The sequence below is a fragment of the Marmota flaviventris genome, chromosome 3 (genome assembly GCF_047511675.1).
Source record: "Marmota flaviventris isolate mMarFla1 chromosome 3, mMarFla1.hap1, whole genome shotgun sequence".
Taxonomy (NCBI): Eukaryota; Metazoa; Chordata; class Mammalia; order Rodentia; family Sciuridae; genus Marmota; species Marmota flaviventris.
The window spans coordinates 156,675,618-156,699,136 of record NC_092500.1 but is presented as its reverse complement, the minus strand read 5'-3'; the positions used below and the strand labels follow the sequence as shown (position 1 = coordinate 156,699,136).

General features: G+C 33.2%; 1 protein-coding gene across 8 annotated transcripts in view; it reads right to left on the bottom strand.

Annotated features, from left to right (window-relative positions):
- The window catches only part of Nek1 (NIMA related kinase 1), a 167,925-nt gene that overhangs the window by 43,045 nt on the left and 101,361 nt on the right, over positions 1-23,519 (bottom strand). For 7 of the 8 annotated variants that reach the window (XM_071610527.1, XM_071610530.1, XM_071610532.1 and 4 more), the window contains 4 exons: positions 18,658-18,789; positions 16,163-16,228; positions 15,672-15,903; positions 4,004-4,156 (listed from right to left, as the gene is read on the bottom strand). In XM_071610527.1, the coding sequence (XP_071466628.1) occupies positions 4,004-4,156; positions 15,672-15,903; positions 16,163-16,228; positions 18,658-18,789 (583 nt within the window). The remainder of the gene's footprint in view (positions 1-4,003; positions 4,157-15,671; positions 15,904-16,162; positions 16,229-18,657; positions 18,790-23,519) is intronic. The other variant, XM_071610529.1, reaches the window with a different exon arrangement.

Genomic DNA, 23,519 nt, shown 5'->3' with positions numbered 1-23,519 from the left:
CTATATTTTCTCCCTACATCATCTTTTCCCTCACAGATCAGTTTAACTCTGAACATTCTAAACTGCTTCTCTTACATTTCTTCAACTCTAGGGCCCAGCAATTTTTAGTCCACGCTGGAAGTAGAAAATCTAGATAACTTTGGGTTTGCAAATGACTTATTTTAGATACAACACCTACTATATGACCTGAAAGAGGAGGAATTGTTAAGGTAGAGTTCACTAAATTGAACAATGTGTGCTACATTAGACAATGAGGAGATAAAGCCACAAGCATGGGAAAAAATATATATTTGCACTGTTGTCTTTTGCAAAGTAGTCAAGGAACTATTAAAGGTCAACAACAAAACTAACAATTAAAACATGGTAAAAAATTGTAACAGATAACTTACCAAAGAAGATAAACAAATAACAAATAAGCATATGTCAAGAAGCATACAAAAAAGGTGTTCAGCATCATATATCATTATGGAATTTGGATTTAAACACCAACAAGATACCAGTACACACAAATTTAAATGCCTCAAATCCAAAATACTGACAACAGCAAATATTGGAGAGAATGTCAAGTAAGAGGACCTCTTATTGCTGGTAGGAAAAGTTGCATGATTTGTTAAAAAACTGAACATGTTCTAACCATATGATCCAACAATCAAGTTCCTTCATATATTTACCCATACGAGTTGAAAACTATGTATATACAGAGACCTGCACATGAATGTTTATATCATCTTTATTTATAATATAAACATTCATGATTATTTATAACAATCTTCTTTATTTATCACTGTCCAAACTTGGAATCAACCAAGATGTCCTTCTCTAGGTAAATGGATAAGTAAACTGTAGCACATCCATACAATGTCATAAAGAAATGAACTATAAGACAAAAAGTTATGGAAGAACCTTCAGGGCATATTACTGAGAGAATCCATTCTGAAAAATGCTACATATTGCTTGATTCCAACTACATGACATTCTGGAAGAGACAAAACTATGCAGCCAGTAAAATGATCAAACAGAGGACAGAGATGGGGTATAATTATACAGGTAGAGCACTGAAGACTTTTAGAGCAGTATATTTTGTATGATTCTATAATGGTGGATCCATGGCACTCTTCATTTGTCAAAAAAACCATAGAAATTACAACAGGAACAGCAAATCCTAATGTAAGCTATGCCTTCTGACAATAAATATGTCAATATTGGCTCATCAAATGTAATAAATGTACAGCTGTGGTGTGGGATGTTTATGGTGGGAAGGCTGAGCATATGTGGGAGAAAGGGGTATTCATCAGAAATCTCTGTACTTTCTATTCAATTTTGCTGCAAACATAAAACTGTTCTAAAAAAACGTATATTAAAATTTAAAAAGACAGCTGATATAAAAATATTGGACTTTTGAAAACTACTGGACTTTAAGAAAACAGTTGGACTTTTTCTAGGAAGAAAATAAAGATACTCTTTGAATATTTGAGAAAAAAGACTAAGTCACTTATCCAGGAAAGAAAATAATACTGTCTATGGACTTTCTGACTGAAATGCTTTATGCCAGAATATAGTGATGTCATATATTAAAGATAATAAATTTTAAAAAGTCAAGGATTTTATATTTATTCAAACTGATCTTTAAGAACAAAGCTGTAAGACAAACTTAGGGACAAAACACCAAGATCTCTGGGGTATAGTGTTCACAGTAGTCCTTCCTACATAATCAATTACAAAGAGAGCTTCAGAGACTCAAAATGACAAAAGACACTGACAAAACAATTAGAAGACTACAGAACATCACAGTCTCTCTTTTAATTCAAAAAACAATCTTTGATAATAGTGCTTCTAATCTACATAGGGAGAAACTGAATGTCTATGTTAAAGGAACTTACCCATGATTGCTTAGCAACTGACAGAGCCAGAATCAGAACCACAGCCCATACTTTTTCCACACAAAGCTGAGAAAGCTGGGGCTCTCACAAATGCATTAACCACACCTCTGTGTCTTTGCATATACTGGCACTAAATATTGTTCTTTTAAAAAAATTTCTTTGATTTAGCTCAAAATAACTTGCTTTCTCTGTGGATTTTCCTAATCCAAAAGGGCCAATATATTATTGTTAGTCCAACTGTATTAAAGTTTCCTCCTCTGTGGCCCCAGAACATGTCATATATAACATTTTAACACAGACTCTGACACATGTTATATTCACGATGCCAAGAATTCTCACTTTTTTGTCTTAAAATCCCAGTACAGAGCATATTCTTCTGAGTAAACGTAGTTGGGGAAAAAATAACAAAAGAGAGCAGCTAACAAGCCTGACTTTTCAAGATAAAGTTACTTACTTAAACATCTGTGAAGTACCTTTGAACACTGTGCATCCTTTTTATTCTTGCCCTTTTCATGTAGTGTTATAATTTATTTGTTTTCATTTTTTCTATCCTCTTGAGCTCAAATATGAATTTTTATTTCTTTGTGAATTCACCATATCACACATAATAGTGTGGACAGCTAATAAGTGTTCAATAAATAGTTGAAGAGCTAAATTTTAAAAAGTCAGACAAATAGTAAGCTACTCCTGTAGATAGATAATGGTGAACATGGAGAATGAAAGCCCTATTTTAGGCTGCTTAAGTTTTATTGTATATCAAATTATATACATTTAAGTAATAAAAATTTATATGAGAAATCAGAATCTGATATTTTTAAAGAAATATTTCTAAAGGGCATGAACATATATAGGACTTTTAGACTATAAAAAGATTTGACATTTTTATCATTATTTAAGAAAGTCTTTATATCCTGGAGACATTTGTATGCTGGAATAAAGCCTGAGGCATTATGAAAATCGGGCCAGAATAAGGTGTATTAAATTATTAGAATTTTTGTTTTTGATAGTGTTAGCATACAACTACACATTTTCCTGAGGAGTTTAAACAAATTAATTACAAATTAATTATAGGTCTATACACTTTGTGTTTTTGCTCTTTATCCAAACAAATAATTATACTAACTCTTCTTTATTCAAAGTGTTTTCCCCTTAATATAAAAAAATTAAAATGATTAATTGCTAAGAGATGCATCCTTAATAAGAAAATAGCAACCTACTTTTGCCCCTTCAGTAACATGTGCATAGGCTCATTTCACTAATTCTCAGCATCTAACTAATGCCATTACAGAACATGTCAATAGACTTATCTCCTTGAGCTTCAGAATGAGTTTCACTATAAATTTTAGGGAGAGACAAAGATCAACAGAGAAAAACAGCACAAAAATCCACACACACACACACACACACACACACACACACACTCACACCTGGACATACTTTTCCAAAAAGGAAAACTACGTTCAACATACTTATCATGTGGACAAGCTGTTTAATTTGAAAACACTTGTTATATTATGGAAACTATTCCTTATGTATAATTGTAATACCAAATCCCATAAGACTCATAGATCATGAAAGTTTTCCTTCTGCCTCATAACTCTCCCTCCCCACTCCTAGAATAATGTCTATCATTACTACTACTGATCTTTTCATCAAATGAATTCCTGAATCTACATCAAAACATAAACCATTCATCTTTAAAATTGCTCCTATATTTTTCTTCATGGAAAACATTGTTCTGATATTTCCAGCTTCCCCATGAAATTTTCTATTCCTTTTTTTTTTTTTTTAAAAGATAGGGTCTTACTATGTTACCCAGGCTTGTCTCAAATGCATAATCCTCTTGAGTAGCTGAACCAACAGGCATGCACTACTGTGTGCCCAGTTTCCTATTTCTTTTATCTTTAGATCCTGTTCAGGCCACAGGAGTCAAAACTCATGACACTACCATGTAGTATATCAATTCCCCAGAAAATTAAATCATTCTCTGTATTAGTGAAATATTATTACAACCAAAAAATGATCCATTTCAAATAATTCACTTTAAATGGAAACATCTTAAAGCATACAATTCAATTTTTAATATTACTTCTAGTATAGAAAAACAACTACTTTCTGCTTACCACTTTTAATAGTTGTATTTTCTAATAATTCTGTCTGGAGTTGTAGTTCTGCCTCTCCAAGTATCTTCAGAACTGAATCTGCAGGGCTTTTACCCCAGACTTTTCTTGGAGATCCACTAGGTTCTATTTTAACAACTTCTCCCACTGTATGCTCTATAAAAAAAAAAATACAAAGAAGTAATTTTCAATGATAGAAATAATAAATCTGCACTGGCAGATTTGGTGTCTTTTATCTAAGTGATTGTTTAAGGAGAAAAAAATTATATCCAAAAGATATCAGAGAATAAATATTAAGATACATATGCTTGTGGATTAAAAGTAGAAAAAGTATTTCTAGTAAAATTTGTTATATTTTACATACCATTGGACACTTTTTGATAATAACAATTTGGCGTAAACTATTTTAATAAAATTTAGTGAAGCGGGCCAGGGTTGTGGCTCAGTGGTAGAGCACTTGCCTAGCATACTGGGTTTGATCCCTGCATCACATAAAAATAATAAAATAAAATAAAGGTATTGTGTCCATCTACAGCTAAGAAAAAATATTTTAAAAATTTAAAAAATTAGTGAAGCATTAACTAGAAAATTATCTACTAAAGTCTGAGTCATTGGAACATTTAGTAGTAAAACATAAAGCCTATAGGTACCAAGGAGTAATACACAAGATACAATATATTATGGGGCATAAGTTATACAACCTTTCAATTGTAAACTATATGGTTCATACAGTTTCTTTGGTACCACTTCCATGAAAGTAAGTATATGAAAAATAGCAGGTAATATTCAGTTTTGTACAACTAACAAACATGACTCCAATTAGGAGTTAATTTTTAAAAGGATGATTAAACAGATAACGCAGAAACAGATCCATACCTTTAAAGTCATCTGATTTTTTTTTTCTAAAAGTATTTTTTTTTTTAGTTGTAGTTGGACACAATACCTTTATTTTATTTATTTACTTTTATGTGGTGCTGAGGATTGAACCCAGGGCCTCGCACATGCTAGGCAAGTGCTTTACCGCTGAACCACAACCCCAGCCCCAGTCATCTGATGTTTGACAAAGATGCCAAAACAATGCAACTGAGTGGAAAGAATCTTTAAGAAACATTACAATTGAATGTATATAAGAAAAAAAAAAGAATATAAAGTTCAACCCTGTAAATGCATGGAGAGAAAACTCAGGTGGACTCAGTGGTCTCTCTAAGATGAGAATACAGAGCCTAGGGAGGCCAAAGTGGCTAATGTTTGCAAGACAGTAGTGATGAAGAATAGAAAGTTACACAGAAAGAGAACTCAGGAAAATTGTAAAAAGCCATTTCAAGTTTTTAGCTGAGCACTAATAAGCACATCAGTATATCATTTGTAAGAAAATTACTGGTGTCCAGAGAAAAGACCACCCAAAAGGAGTAGAGGGAATAATACTTTGGAGTTTACACAGGGCCAGAAATAGTTCTTATTTCTAAGCAGGAAAAGAAATACTTACAATTCACAAGGCATCAGGCAAATTATTAAGAAAGGTTGTTGACTTAGCTAAGGCAAGATTAGCAATAGACTAAACACTGCTCTGTTTCACTTAACAAAGCTTAAAAGCAAGACCTAAATGGGTCAAGTTATTCACAAGTAACTAAATTGCGTCCCAAAACAAAGGTCAAGAATATTTATAGGAACCCAAAAACATATGTACCATAGATTGAAGTTTATAAGGCTTGGCCCCCCAAAATCACCCTAGCAGAATACAACCTGTGATAAAAGAAAAAAAATAAAGCTGAACAATTGAAACGAACCGTATTAATGGACAAGAACATTTATAATTGTCATTATAGCTGAATTCCATATGTTCAACAATATAAAGAAAAGACTGGCCATGGTAATTCAAAATAAGGAAAATATTAACAAAGATAAAGGAAAAAAGAAAAAGAAAAACAAGGACAACAACAACAAAAACCCAAACCTGGAACAGCTAAATGCTCCCAAATTTTCCAAATTTGATGAAAACTATAAATTCATAAATCCAAGAAGAACAACAAAACTCAAGCAAAACAAACATGATGAAAATGACATCAAGGGCATCATATTCAAATTCACTACAAACAAGGTTACAGGGAAAATCAGAAAAGCAGGGGAAAGAAAAGACAATATATAAGAATAAGAGATAATTTCCCATCACAAGTAATACAGACAGTGGGGAACAAAAATAAAGTATTTAAAAATTAGAATATTTGCAAAATAAAGGAAAAATATAAGTTTTTACAAACACATAAAAACCAGAACAATTCATCACTAGCAGGACTGCACAGTAAGAGGTCTTAAAGGGAGTATTACAGGACCATATTAATGGACAAGAACATTTATAATTGTCATTATAGCTGAATTCCATAAGTTCAACAACCTAGAGGAAAGACTGGCCATGGACAGAAATTTGTCCTACACAAAAGAATAAAGAATAATGGAAATGGTGAGATTATGATAGATGAAAACAACCTTTTCTCAGTAATTATTATTTAAATTGCTTCAAAGGATAGATGACTTTGAGATATTATGGGATATGTAGCATAAGTAAAAAAACCAAACAAACAAAAAACAAAAATCCAAAACAATAGCACAAAAGTTGGGAGGGAATAAATTTAAGAATATTGTTGTGATGTTCTTACATTACACTTGAAGTATACTAAATCGCTTGAAATTAGATTGTGATTTCAAGGTACTACTACCTCTAAAATAAACATTAAAATAGAACAATGAGCTAGAGGTAATAAATCAATGATAAAATGGAATGACAAAAATATATTCAACTTGTAAAAAATTCAAGAGCAAAGAAGAGGAAAAAGGAATAGGGAAGAAAAATAGAAGGTCCAAACAGAAAACAAATAGCAAAATGGTACACTTAACGTTCTATTGCTTGTAAGTAGTGTAAAAACACCATTAAAGGTTATAAGAGTATTTTTAAAAAGGCAAACCCAAAAATATTCTGAATATAAGAAATATTAAACATAAACACACAAATTAAATATAAACATTAAATATAAACACACAAATAGATTTAAAGGGAAAGGAAAGGATAAAGGTACTCCTGGGCTGCCGGGAACTGGGTGCAGCACTGTAATCCCAGCAACTCTGGAGGCGAGACAGGGGAATCGCTGAATTCCAGGCCAAGCGAGGCAACTTAGAGACCCTGTGTCAAAATTTAAAAATTAAAAGAAAGGGCTGGGATGTAGTTCAGTGATTTCAGAAAAAAGTTACCTCTGGGCAACTTCTGAATCACTAGTGACTCAAAACCATATTGTCAAATGGGCAGACACACAAACAACATGAAAAAGCAACTTCACTGAAAAAAATCACTTAAAGCTGGGCGCAGTGGCACATGCTTCTAATGCCAGTGGCTTGAGAGGCTGAGGCAGGAGGATCCTGAGTTAAAAGCAACCTCTTCAAAAGCAAGGTGCTAAGCAACTCAGTAAGACCCTGTTTCTAAATAAAATACAAAATAAGGCTGTGGATGTGGCTCACTGGTTGAGTGCTCCTGAATTTAATCCCTGGTACCAAAACAAACAAATGAACAAACAAACAAGAAAAACACCTCAAACAAACTAACAGAATTCAATAAAAGAATCCATCAAAAAAATAGTGGAAGAGATGAGAGAAGGAGTTTAGAATGTTCAGAGTCAAAATGATCTGTGAGGGAAAAGATGATGTAAGGGAGAAAATATAGGAAGCAAAAGATTACTTGAATAAAGAGAGAGAGATTGGGGGTGGGGGGGACAACCAAGCAGAAATCCTCAAAATGAAGGAATCAATAAACTATATTAAAAATTTATGGAAAGGCATCATCAGCACACCAAATGAATTGTGAGCGAGAGTTTCAGGCAACGAAAACACAAAGTTGACCATGAAGGAAAGGTGTTAATAGACCATGAACAGAAATTCTAATAAATATGATATTTAAGATTTATTGGGATATATGAAGGCCTGAAGATGCAGACCAAAGGAATGCATAATCTTTTCAATGAAATAATATCTGAAAATTTCTAAAACCTTAAGGATGAAATGGAAAATCAAACACAGGAGGCTTACAGGACACCAAATGTACAAAATCACAACAGACCCACACCAAGACACATTATTATGAAAATGCACAGCACACAGAATAAGGGCAGAACTTTAAAGGTTGCCAGAAAAAAAATGACAGGTTACTTTTAGAGGCAAAACCAATCTGATCTCAGCTGTCTTCTAACCCAGTTAGGAGGTCATGGACTAACATATACCTATCTCTGCAAGAAAATGAATGTCAACCAAGAATATTATAACCCAAAATATCAAGACTCAGAACTGACAATGAAATTAAAACCTTCCATGGTAAACAAAAGTTAAAATAATTCACAAATAGAAAGGCTTCACTACAGAACACTCTTAGCAAAATATTTCATGATGAAGAAATGAAAAATAAAAGAGAAAACCAGCAAAGGGAGGAACTACACTAGAAGAATAGCCAATCAAAGGAGAAACTAATTCAAATAAAAACCAGAAATAAAATGACAGGGAATAAAAACCATTTTTCAATAATAACATTGAATGTAAATGGCCTGAACTCATCAATCAAAAGACATAGACTGGCAGACTGAATTAAAAAACAAGACCCAACAATGTGCTGTTTCCTAGAGACTACTCACCTCACAGACAAAGACATACACAGACTGACACGGATGTTGTAAACAAACAGAGGTTTCTGTCTTCATATCAGATAAAGTGGGTTTCAAATCAAAATTAAATTAATCAGAAGGGACAAAGAAGGCCATTTCATATTGCTGAAGGGAACTATACACCAACAAGATGTAACAATAGTGAATATTTATGCCCCAAACAATGGAGAATCTACGTACATCAAACAAACTCTTCTCAATTTCAAAACCAAATAGACCACAACACAATAATACTGGGTGACTTTAACATACTTCTCATCGTTGGATAGATCCTTCAAACAAAAACTGACTAAAGAAGCTATAGAACTAAAAACCACAACTAATAATTTAGACTCAACAGACATATATAGAATATTTCATCCATCAATGACTGAATACATTTTCTTCTCAGCCGCACACAGATTCTTCTCTAAAATAGATCATATCTTAGGCCACAAAGCAACTCTTAGGTAATAAAAAAAAATGGAGATAATACCTTGCATTTTATATGATCATAATGGAATGAAACTAGAAATCAACAATAAAATAAAAAATAGAAGCTACTCTAACACCTGGAGACTAAATAATATGCTATTGAGTGACCAATGTATACCAGAAGAAATCAGAAATGAAATCAAAAAATAAAAATACTTAGAGGCAAATGAGAATAGCAAAAAACATCGAAATCTCTGGGACACTGTGAATGCAGTTATAAGAGGAAAGTTCCTTGCATTGAGTTCACTCATTAAACGAGTAGAAAATCACCACATAAGTAACCTAACATTACATCTCAAAGCTCTAGAAAAAGAGGAACAAATCAACACCCAAAGCAGTAGAAGATGGGAAATAATTAAAATCAGAGCTGAAATCAAAAGAACTTGAAACAAAACAAACAGAGCAATTTAAAAAAACTGACCAAAGAAAGAGTTGGTTGGTTGAAAAAATAAATAAAATTGACAAATCCTTAGCCAGGTTAACAAGGAGAAAGAGAGTGTAATCTCAAATTTCTAAAATGTGTGATGAAAACGTAAATACCACAACAGACACCACTGAAATGCCGACATTCATCAAAAACGACTCTGAAAATCTATACTCAAATGAAATAGAAAATCATGAAGATAATCAACAAATTTTGAGAGACCTAAATCCTACCCAAATTGAATCAGGGGGATATAGAAAATTTAAACAGATCAATTTCAAACGGTGAAATTGAAAACACTATCAGAAGCTTACCAACAAAGAAAACCTCAGGACCAGACAGATTCTCAGCCATGTTCTACCAGACCTTCAAAGAACTAACACCAATCTTCCTCAAATTATTCCATGAAATGGAAAAAGAGGGACCCTTCTAAACTTGTTCTACAATGCTGGTATCACTCTGATACCAAAACCAGACAAAGACACATCAAAGAAAGAAAAGTTAAATCACATATAAAAACATATTAAAAAGTCAGGTCACTATGGTCAAGTGGGGTTCATTCCAGGGATTCAAGGCTGGTTCAACAAATGGAAATTAATGAATATAATTTATCACATCAATAGACTTAAAGAAAAGAATCATATAAGTATCTCAAAAGATGCAGAAAACTCATTTGACAAAATTCAGCACCATTCATGCTCAAAATACTAAAAAAATAAGGATAGTATAAACATACCTCAACATCATAAAAGCTATATATGTTAAACCCATGGCCACCATCATTCCAAGTTAAAAAAAATAAAAATAAAAAGCATTCCCTCTAAAAACTGGAACATGACAGGGATGCCCTGTAGCATTTCTACTCAATATAGTCCTTGAATCCCTAGCCAGAGCAATTAGACAAAGAAAGTAACTAAAGGGATACAAACAGGAAAGAAGAAGAACTCAAACTATCCCTATTTGCCCATGACATGATTCTATATTTAGAAGACTCAAAAAAATCCACCAGAAAGCGACTAGAATTCATAAATGAATTCAGTGAAGTAGGAGCATATAAAATTAACAACCATAAATGAATTGCATTCCTATACACCAATGATGAATCAGCTCTAAGAGAAACCAGGCAAATGGTACCATTCATAATAGCTTCAAAAACAACAACAACAACAAAAACCTGGGTAATCAGTCTATCAAAAGAGATGAAAGATCTCTTTGATGAAGATTATAGAACAGTAAGAAAGAGACTGAAAAAGACCTTAGAAGATAGAAAGATCTCCCATGTTCTTGGATAGGCAGAAGTAATATTGTCAAGGTGGCCATACTACCAAAAGTGCAATCCAGATTTAATGCAATTCCTATTAAAATTCTAATGACATTCTTCATAGAAACAGAAAAAACAGTCATGAAATTCATCTGGAAAAATTAGAGGTCCAGAATAGACAAAGCAATTCTTAGCGAGAAAAGTGAAGCAGGAGGCATCACAATACCAGACTTTTAATTATACTACAAAGCTACAGTAACAAAAACAGTGTGGTATTGACACTCAGACAGACATGAAGACCAATGGAAAAAAAAAAGAAGACACAGAATCATACCCAGATAAATAAAGTAATCTCATACTAGTCAAAGATGCCATAAACTTATTTTGGAGAAAAGATAGCCTCTTCAACAAATGGAGCTGGGAAAACTGGAAATCCTTATATAGTAGAATAAAATTGAACCTCTATCTCACCTTACACAAAACTCAACTCAAAGTGGACTAAGGACCTAAGACCAAAGACTGTGCCTACTTGAATAAAAGGTGGGCCCAACTCTCTACCATGTCCTCTTAGGAACTGACATCCTCAATAAGACTCCTAAAGCACAAGAAGTAAAATCTATAATCAATAAATGAACAGTATTAAACTAAAAAGCTTCTTTACTACTAAGGAAAAATCAAGAATGTAAAGAAAGAACCTACAGAATGGGAGAAAATCTTTTCCACAAGTACTTCAGATAGAGCATTAATCTCCAGGATATAAAAAGAACTCAAAAAACTTAACACCAAAACCAACCAAACAAACAAACCAATCACTAAATGGGCAAAGGAACTGAACAGGCACTTCACAGAAGAAACAATAAGAACTGTCAAAAATATATAAAAATAATGTGCAACATCTCTAGCAATTAAGAGAAATAAAAATCAAAATTATACTGAATTTCACCTCAACCCAGTTAGAATGGCAATTATCAAGAATACAAGTAATGATAAATGTTGGTAAGAATGTGGGAAAAAAGGTTCACTTATACATTGCTAGTAGGACTGCAAATTGGTACAACCATTCTGGAAAGAAGTATGGAGATTCCTCAAAAATCTTGGAATGGAACCACTATTTGACCCAGTTATCCTACTCCTTTTTTTATACCCAAAGGACTTAAAATCAGCACACTATAGTGACATGGCCACTTCAAGTTTATAGTAGCTCAATTCACAAGAGTCAAGCTAAGAAGACAACCTAGTTGCCTACAGCAGATAAACTGGATTAAGCAAATGTGGTATATATATATACACAATGGAATATTACTCATCCATAAAGAAGAATTAAATTATGGCATTTGCTGGTAAATGGATGGAATTGGAGAATATCATGCTAAGTAAAATAAGCCAATCTCAAAACACCAAAGGCAGAACATTGTCTCTGATATGTGGATGCTAACCCACAACAAGGGAGGGGAAATTAGAAGTTCACTGGATTAGCCAAAGGGGAATCAAGGGAAGGGAGGGGTGGAATAGAAAAGACAACAGAATGAATTGGACATATCTTTTTTATCCTTAAATATGAATATGCAATCAATGTAACTTCACATCATACACAACCACAATAACAGGATCCTAACTGGAACAAGTTATACTTATTCTATGTATGTATAATATGTTAAAATATACTCTACTCTCATGTATATCTATAAAGAACACATTTTAAAAACTGGACAAAAAATACAAACAATAACAATGCTGAAGAAGATGTGGATAAAAAGGACCATTTTTACGCTTTGGTGGGATTATAAATGAGAACATCCACTATGAAAATCAGTATGGAGGTTCCTCAAAAGACTAGGCATGGAACCACCATATGACCCAGACATATCACTCTTCTGTATTTATCCTAAAAAATTAAAGTCATCATACTATAGGGATCCATGTATGAACACCCATGTTTACAGCAGCACAATTCACAATAGCCTAACTATACATAAGAAAAAAGTGGTTTACCCACACAAGAGAGTTTTATTTAGCTATAAAGAAAAATGAAATCGTGTCATTTGTAGGAAAATGGATGGTACTAGAGACCACTATGTTAAGCAAAATAAGCCAAAGGTTATATGTTTTCTTTCAAATGTGAAAGCTAGAGAGGAAAAAGGAAAAGAAAGATGGGGGGGGGGAAGGCTGAAATTTCACAAAAATCAAAGGGAGATTAGTAGGAAAGGCAAATAGGAGGAAGGGGAGAAGAAAGTGTGCTGGGGGAAATATATTAGTCAAATTATATTTTTATATTGTGTGTATGTACAAATACTAAACAACAAGTTCCATCATTATGTACAATTATAATGCACCAATAAAGAATGTAGAAAAAATTAAGGTGAAATACTTTCTCAATGTACAAAAGTTTTAAAAATCTCTTTGTTTTATAAGATTTGAAAAAAAAAAAAAAGTCTTTCAGGCAGAAGGAAATAATATAGAAATACAAACTGAAACAAAAAAATCATGAGAACCAGAAATGATAATTAAATGGGAAACACAAAAAGATTTTGAAAATTTAAATCTCTTAAAAGATAGAGTTCTGATTTCTACTAAGATGGAAAAGGCACACATCAACCCATAGCTCGCATTAAATATAGCTATAAAAACTAGGACAAGATGCATAAAGCAACTGAGAACTCTGAAAGGCAAAAGCAGCTGCAGTGGGGAAGACAAAAATTCAAAGTACCCTAAACCAGTGGTGAAATACTCAGTGTTTCCCAGTTAAGATTCAACACACCACAACCCCAGAAGTAGGCACCAGACTGCAAACACAGGAAGTACAGGAGCAGCTCTCTTGTTCTAGCTTGAACAAAGGGAAAGGGATATCCTAAAGCTCAGATAGAATACAATTTTCCCCAACATTTTTCAAAATTTCTTTATTTCTTTTCCTAAATCCTATACAATCCTGTGGTAGTGGGAGAAGAGCAGTTGATAATGGGAACCCACAGGAGTCAAAACTGGGAGAGAAGAAGCTTCCTTTTTGTCCAGAGGAGATATGGTATCAAGAAGACAGGGCCAAATCCCATTTTTCTCTCTAATTTCTGGCCACTTGGCTCCAAGTATTCAAACAGCGCCAAGTAATTAAAGTCCCAGCTTTCTGACCAGATGAGGAAAGAAAGGAGTTCCAGGAAACTAGAAAATACTAGGAGATAGTGAAGACAACAAAATTCAAGAAAGTGACCCCATAAAGCAATTCTTTATTACTTCAACTCACAGTCCAATATGCACACGCATGAATCTGATCCTTTCTGGCATCTCAGAAGACTTTGGAAACTAAATTAATAGATTATACTCTAGGTCCCAGAATAGTCAAGGGGTGGTGTGCATGGTCAAAGTTAAGAAGTTTAACAGATACCATAATGCCTGTAAACCCTAAAATATTTATTATCCGGTAATTTAGAGAAGATATTTGCTGATTCTTGTTTAAATAAGTCTCCCCTCTGCAGTAGGAGTTTGAGTCAACAAGAGAAACTGGAGTCTACAAAGGAAAGAAAGGGAAGAGGTGTAGGAAAAATATTTGAGGAAATAATGGCTGAAAACTTATAAATTTTACAAATATTATGGAGTCAACATGTAGGACCCCCCCTCATTATCTAGCTCTGGTTATCTCTTCCAAGTCTTCTTGCTTCATTCTTTGTCGTGAATTTTGAACATTAGAAATCCATGTTGAATTACATCTATTTCCCTGAGCTTTTCCTATATTTTTACTCCTGTCCTAACTATTCCCTGCCCAAAACCCTCTGTATGGGTTTTGTTTAGCTAATTACTTCTTTCCTCAACATATAACATTTTCTGGTAATCACTTTCTTAGTCTCCCAAGACTGACATATGTCCTTGCAGTTATTCTTACAGTAACCTATGATTATTCCTGATGTATTACTTATTTATCAGCTCCAGTTGCCTCTTACTTTCCATCCTTCCCACTAAACACCAGCCACCTTAAGAACAGGAACTATGTCTTAACCATTATCGTATCCCTACTGCTTAAGAGTGTGTGGCATGTATAGGTATAAAGAACTGCTGAATAGGGCTGGGGTTGTAGCTCAGTAGTAGAGCACTTGCCTAACATGTGTGAGGCACTGGGTAAGATCCCCAGTACCATATAAAAAATAAACAAAATAAAGGTATTGTGTCCATCTTCTATTAAAAAAAAGAGGAACTGTTGAATAAAGAAAAAAAAAAAATGCTATCAAGTCTTTGGGGTTTTCTCCAATGTGAGAAAGACTTTGGCAAAAATTGCCCATTAATTTTTTTCCCTTAAAATTAGGCTTGTCCATGCCCTTTTAGAATATAAAAACCACAAGTGCACCTATGTTTCTGTTTTGTGCATTGGTGTATCTCTGGTGCCCAGGACAATGTAAAAAAAGAGTGGGTACTCAGGAATTATTGCTGGATAAATGAATCATTAAATCAGACCTTTTCAATATCTCTGATAAGTTCTCAAGGGACCTTCCTGAGATTTTACCAAAGTTCACTACTCTAGAGTACTATTAATTTTTCCCAGTAATAGATTAATCTAACATGGTGTAAAGGGCTAAAGTAACATCATTAGTTCTCTTTCACACTATATACTTTTGTATAAAAATCCTTATTATTCTTAACACTGGATTGTTTTTTACATTCTTCACATTGCACTAAGAGAGGGAGATACTTCTCTAAGAGGAGAACAAACCAGAATGCTTCCAGCCTCTCTCAATCCCTCTAAGTGCTGGTTCCTTCAGATAGCCATTCTACAAAAATTTATATTTATGTGAATGATAAACCAAAATAGGTCATTAATTTGTTCATACATACTTTCAGTTGCAGAGAAAGATGTATCCAGTGTTAATTCATCCAGGGGAATCACAAGTTGACCTCCCACCTCCCACTTCTTGCGATCAGATGAAACTGGTTTTTCTTTTTCACACTCTTTGGTATCTTCATGAACAATGATCTCACAAATATCAGACTGATGCTGCTTTCCTTTTTCATCTTCTTCTTGAGCTTTAAGATTTTCATTCAACCTACGTAGTATTTCTCGTTTACTCTGAAACAATTATGTTTTTATGCAAATATTATTAAGTAAAATCTTTTAAAATTCATTTTTAAGCATTTTTTTAAGATGGACACAATACCTTTATTTTTATTTATTTATTTTTATGTAGTGCTGAGGATCAAACCCAGTGCCTCAAATACACTAGGCAGGTGCTCTAACACTGACACAGCCTCGGCCCCTTAAGTAAAATTTTAACGTGTATATTATTAAGTAAAATGATTGACAGAGAAACTCTGAAAACAGCACTTACTGAAATAGCATTGTTGTTCTTTTGCATTTCTTCTGAAGTTTCCTGGGTATCAGTTAAATTTATGTCCTTTAAACACAGACAGATATAGAATAAAAAATAATGTTATCCTAAAAGTCTGCCTTAAAAAATATTATTTTTGGTTTTCATCAAATTGCTCCTTTTAACTTCTTTTTTCCTGAAAAATGTTAATACAGCATCCTTCATTATCAGCAAAGGTAAACATTTAAATATTATCAACTAATAGGCTTACTATAGAATAGAAAGGCCAATTCTCAATTATTTGTAATATCTTCAGTTTACTTCTCACATATTTATATTTTCTTCATCTTTGGCAAGTCATTTTTGGTCATTAAAGTCAATGGTAGAAATACAAAAAAATTAATTCACATATTTTAGAAATTAAAGGTAGAGAAAAATCTGATAGACAAAATAATTGAAGATAGACTTATTTTAAAATCGTCTTTTTGTTACACACACACGCACACACACTTTGGTTAAAACACAGCATTAAACACAAGTGAGAACTGGCTTTCTTCCCTAAGAGGGTAATAAGAATGAGTTCTGAGTCCTTTGTATTATTAATAATATAAATATTGACTTATGATTAACATAATGAAATCATTCTAGATCACCTAGAATTTTTTTTAAAAATTTTATTTTTTATACCTTTATTTTACTTGTTTATATTTACGTGGTGCTGAGGATCAAACTCAGTGCCTCAAGCATCCTAGGCAAGTGCTCTAAAACTGCACTAGAGCCCCAGCCCCTAGAATTTAAAAATATAAGAAAAGGAGAACTCATAGTAATTAAGTTATGAAAGCAAAGATATCTGGAAGATATCTTTCACTAAGAACAATTTTCAAAGTTTTAAACAAGCAATGTTAATCAATTTATTATCTTAAGAATAATCATTTTAGTTACATGGATCACCTCACACTTTGTAATATTCGAAAAAAATATAAAACAATGCAGTGGTCAGTTTTAAAGTAACATGTAAATGAGATAAGGAACATTTTACCCAGTAAAGTAGTCAGGAATTAGCAGTCATTACAATCAGAGAGAGCTAAACAGCTACTTGAGATATGAGACTGGGTACCAGGAAGGAAACCACACAGTGATAGCTAAAGTTGAAGTGAACAATGTAGCACATGCAAATTGTTAACAGAAAGAAGAAGAGACAAAACCTACTTGAAGAACAATAGTTTCTTATATGAAGGTCTGGAGAGTGGTCAAGAAACAGATTTTTCTACTCAGTCTTATTTTCAATACAAGCACAAAGGCTGTAAAAAAATTAGTGTACTAATCAAAAACCTTGGAAGTCTGCAAAAACTTTTGAAACTCAAAAAATAAGACATTGACATTAATTACTAGGAAAGAAGCAAATGAGGTTAACGTGTTATATGATTCAGTAATTTTTTTCCTTCCATCAAAATGTTGAAATCTAGACAGAAACTCTACATTATAAGCCTGTTTCTCTTAAGCCCAGAACAGAACCTTCTTATGTTAGATCAATACATATGTCTAAGTTCAAATTTTTACTTGTCCATATATCTTTGCTTCACTATCTGTATAGCATGTAGATTCAGAAGTAGAAGGCAACAGGAATAATTGATGAATTAAGTATAATTACACTGAATCCTCTATCATTTGTTATATAACAACATTTTAAATAAATATAAACATGTGTTGGACTTGTGAACATTTGTTAATCACGAGGGGCTGGGATATAAAAATATTTGTTGCACTGTTTTCAGTACATTCCTATATACATTTTATTTGTTCAATATTCAAAGTAGGTAAAAAGAGAATTATCCTCAGTATATGTGAGGGATGGGTTCTAAGACCTTCCTATCCATACAGATACCAAAACCCATAGATGTCAAGCACCTTATACAAAATGGTGGAGTATTTGCACATAACCTACACACATCTTCCATATACTTTAAATCATCTCTAGATTACTTTAATTCCTAATACAGAGTGAATGCTATGATTTACTTTAAATCACCTCTAGATTACTTATTATACCCAATAGAATGTAAATGCTTAATAGTTGCCTATATATATATATATGTGTGTGTGTGTGTGTGTGTGTGTGTGTGTGTGTGTGTCTATATATATATATAGACAAGAGTAAGTTTGAACATGTTCAATGTAAATATAATCATCACAGACCTAACCACACAGTACATGTCAGCAACAACATAACACTCATTTTTTAAAAAGTATTTTTGATTGGTGGTTGGATGAGTCTGTAGATGTGAAACCCTTGGAAACAGAGGGCTGACTGTATTGCTTAATTACCATGTAGTCTTAGATATAAAAGTCTATGAGCAGAAAGGTTCTAATATTCATAGTAAACCAAAAAAATCCTAAGTAATCTTTTCTCTAGAAAAAAAGGGGGAACATTGTGAAATTACTGTGATTTTGTTAGATTTAATTTCCTTTTAAATAATCTTTGGACTCTAAGGAGTATCAAATTTTAGGAAACTTACCATACCCACTTCTTTCAAAGCTGAAGTCACAGAAATAACTGATTTCATCTGATGCTTTGAGGGAGAGCCACCTGTTTCATGCTGTCCCAAAGGTGGAGAAACATCAGAACTCTTTATTCCTTTAGCCACCAACTATAAAAAAAGAATTTAATAAAATACATGAGGAATTTTATATTTGCACAAAAAATTTAAAAACTACAAGATCAATGTTTATTCACTCTCTATATACAAGTAGCTTTCTCTTTACTACATTGTTTATTAAGCAAGGCAAATGACAGGTACTAGGGATAAACAGTGAGAAGAGAGAGAAACTTCTAGCCTCATACGTGAACATAGTCATGCATCCTAACTTGCTTCCACTGAATTATCAATGTTTCACAAAATGTTCTTAAAAAGTAGGCTGCTATAATACTTACTTTTAGTCCTTCACTTTAATTTTAATTCATTACAACATTTGGTGGGAAGAAAACTAGTTTATTTATTAATTGTATACCTCAAAAAGAAATGCTTCTGCAACTTCTGCAAGTTTTGGTAAAAGCTCCTTAAAGATTAAACACGAATGACCCAACATAAGACCGCTTATTACAAAAAATGTCAACATAAATAAGAATGGAAGGAGTGACAGTTGCATATGGTAAGCTCTGCTTCACTGAAAATATTGTTATATTCATATATATGTTTGTTTTTATCTTACCATTGAAACTTTGAACAATATGAAGTAAGATTCTGAACATTAAGTAAGACGAAATGACATTTGCAGGTATGCTAATAGTAACATGGCAGGAAGTCTGTTCTCTATTTCTATTCTTCCTCAAATTAGTAAATAAGACTTTCTGAAAAGTATACATTTCAAACACAATATTTATTGAACATCTTCTAAGAATAAAGTAGTAATATCATTCCATTATTTAGGCTTCTAGATTTTCTTTTTATATTCAAAATCTATTTTGTTTAAAAACAGAAATAGAAATGTTGCTTTAATCTCACAGCTCAACATTATTGAAAAGGTATACTGCTTTTTAAGATGTGAAAATAAAAACTTTTAAATATCTAGAGCTTACACAACCAAGTATTCTCATCTTAAAAATTATATTAAAATATTTTGAAACTTTATTTATGAAGTTTTATAGGTGGATATACACGGAAAGGTTTCAAAAATTCTGAAGGGAAAAAAACCTCCAAAGTTGTTCTCAATGCTAGCAGCATTTTTAGAATACACTAAAAGTTACTTCTAAAATTAAAACTCATTTCTAAGAAAAACTGGGCAGATACTTACAATAGAATCATTAATTAAGAAGGCTTCAATAATATATTTGTTATAGTTTGGATATGAGGTGCCCCTCAAAAGTTCCTGTATTAATGCAGAAATGTTCAGAGGTGACATGACTGGATTGTAAGAGCTGAAATCTGATTAATTCATACGAGTTTGAATGGACTTACAGGGTGCAACTTTATAGGCAGGTGTAATGTAGCTGGAGGATATGGCTCATTGGGGGCATGCCCTTGGAGGGGTACATGTTTACTGCAATCTGACCCATTCCCCTGCTTCTTCCTCTCTCTGCTTCCTGGTTGCCATGCCTGGAGAAGTTTCTCTACACCACACTCTTCCTCCATGAAGTCTCACCTAGGCTTAGAGCAATAAACTTGGCTAACCATGAATTAACCCTCAAGAAATGTGAGTTTTCCTTGCTCCAAGTTTTTCTGGTATGGTATTTTGATCACAGTGATGCAAAACTAACACAATACTGTTGTTCTGAACATTAGCATCATTTTAGAACCTAAATTGCATTATATCAATTCTCTTAAGGATTTGGATTTTTGGGGAGTGGGCTGGGGCACCGGGGCGGGGGGTGAACTCAGGGGCACTCGAACATTGAGCCACATCCCCAGCCCTGTTTTGTATTTTTTATTTAGAGACATGGTCTCCTGAGTTGCTTAGTGCCTTGCTTTTGCTGAGGCTGGCTTTGAACTCTAGATCTTCCTGCCTCAGCTTCCTGAGCCTCTGGGATTACAGGCATGTACTATCTGCTTTGCTGCATTATATCAATTCTCTTAAAGAAATTATTTCTGCTATATCAATACATGAATTTGATGTGGATTTTTAGGAGAAAAATTCACAATATTTCATAAAATTAATTTACCAGTACATTAAAAGATGTGTTAAGTACTTGTAGTGCCAAAGATAATTCTAGAGAACCAATATACAAAATGAATAAGATACAGTGTTTTCTCTCACAGGATTATAAATCAGAAGAGAAAGAGGAATATATACATTAACCAGAGAAATAAAAGTAAGGAGATGTGTATCAAATATCTGAGGTAAAAGAAAACAAAGAACTAAGCATGTTAAAGCCAAGAGCAGGGTTAATAAGAGTAGCCTTCACAGAGTTGCCAATGTTTGAACAGACATTCTTTCAAGAAGGCTATCAAGTTCTCAGAAAATGATATACAATCAATCAACAAATATATGAAAAAATGTTCATCACAGCTAGCAATTAGAGAAATGCAAACCAAAACCATTCTAAGATTTCATCTCACTCCAGTCAGAATGGCAGCTATTAGTGTTAGCGAGGATGTGGGGAAAAAGGTACACTCATATACTGCTGATGGGACTGCAAATTGGTGCAGCCAATATGGAAAGCAGTATGGAGATTTCTTGGAAAATTGGGAGTGGAACCACCATTTGACCCAGCATACTACAGGGACACAGCCACATCAATGTTTATAGCAGCACAATTCACAATAGCTGAACTATGGAACCAACCTAGATCCCCTTCAATAGATGAATGGATAAAAAAATGTGGCAATATACACAATGGAATATTACTCAGCATTAAGAGAATAAAGTCATGGCATTTGCAGGTAAATGGATGGAGTTAGAGAAGATAATGTTAAGTGAAGTTGGCCAATCCCAAATAACCAAATGCCGAACATTTTCTTTGATATTGAGGCTGATTCATAGTGGGATAGGGAGGGAGCATGGAAAGAATAGACGAACTCTAGGTAGGGCAGAGGGGTGGAAGGGGAAGGTAAGGGGCATGAATTATAAATGATGGTAAAATGTGATGATCATTATTATCCAAAGTACATGTATGAAGACAGGAATTGGTGTGAATATACTTTGTATACAACTAGAGACATGAAAAATTGTGCTCTATATGTGTAATAAAGGATTATAATACATTCCACTGTCATATATAAATTAAAAAAAGAAGACCAACAAGCAGTTGAAGTAGTATACTTCTATACTCAAGTTCCCCAATTCTCATTTAACAGTCATGCAATTTTTCATTATTTCGTGTCTTCTTTAAGCCTCAAATTTTTTGCTCTCTAAAATGAGAATGCTATACCCACTGTCTCCTGGTTGTAAGGATTAAATAAAACAATTTTTGTAAAGCACACAGTGGTGGATCTGATAAATGGTAGTAATTACTTATTTAGTTTGTATTAAATTAGGTATTTGACTTAAACAGCAAAAGTCTGGTTTTAGTCTCTGATGAAATGAATTAACTTGCAGAAAGCAAATTTCTGATCTTTAGAACGCAGAATAAAACAAAAACTCTCCCATCTGTGAATGATCAGAATTTAAAATGTAGGCATTGCATAAAGACATTTTAGGACACAGAAACCCAAAAGCCAAATACTTCACATTATAAACTGAAAGAAAAATAACATTTAAAATTATCAAAAAAGTAATTTAATTAAATGAATGTTTAAACAGGAAAAATAATACAGATGTAGACAAATTCACTAAAGTAGGAATAGCACCAACTTCTCTAATCAACCTACAATTTTCATTCACATTCATATAGGTTATTTTATTTTTTTATTGATTTTATTTTTTAAAAAATATGACAGTGGAATGTATTACAATTCTTATTACACATATAGAGCACAATTTTTCATATCTCTGTATATAAAGTATGTTCACACCAATTCATGTCTTCATACATGTACTTTGGATAATGATGTTCATCACATTCCACCATCATTGCTAACCCCCTGCCCCCTCCCTTCCCCTCCCACCCCTCTGCCCTATCTAGAGTTCATCTATTCCTCCCACGCTCCCCTTCCCTACCCCATTATGGGTCAGTCACCTTATATCAGAGAAAACATTCGGCTTTTGTTTTTTTGGGATCAGCTAACTTCACTTAGCACTATTTTCTCCAACGCCATCCATTTACCTCCAAATGCCATGATTTTATTCTCTTTTATTTCTGAGTAATATTCCATTGTGTATTTATGCCACATTTTTTTAATCCATTCATCAACTGAGGGGCATCTAGGTTAGTTCCACAGTTTAGCTATTATGTACTGTGCTGCTATAAACATTGATGTGGCTATGTCCCTAATATAGGTTATTTTAAACGTCATTCTAAAATTACTGGGCAAACCATCTATAAAAGAAACATTAAGAAATGCTTAAGAAAAAGAAATCACCCATACATCTACTACTCCAACTAATTATACTTCAGTTATACATATTCCTTAAAATTTTTCTTTTAGGCTAGAGATGTGGCTCAGTGGTAGAATGTTTGTTTGGCATGATAAAGACCGTGGATTTGATCTACAAAACTGCAAAAAAAAATTTTTGTTCTTATAGACTCACATAATTCTTATACAACTTAAATAAGGCATTAGCAGAACTCTCTGAAATTGTCGGCTTATAGCCTAAAAAGAATTTTAAAAACCTCTAGGGAATACTTAGCAGATTTTATTCTAATTTAAAGACTAGCATAAATCACATAAGGGGATTAAAAATCCTTTATCTAGACCTTATATTCTTAAGTGAGCTATAAAATATACTGAGTAGAGGTAGTTCCGCATTAATCTCAATCTTAAGAGAAACCCAACATGGCAAA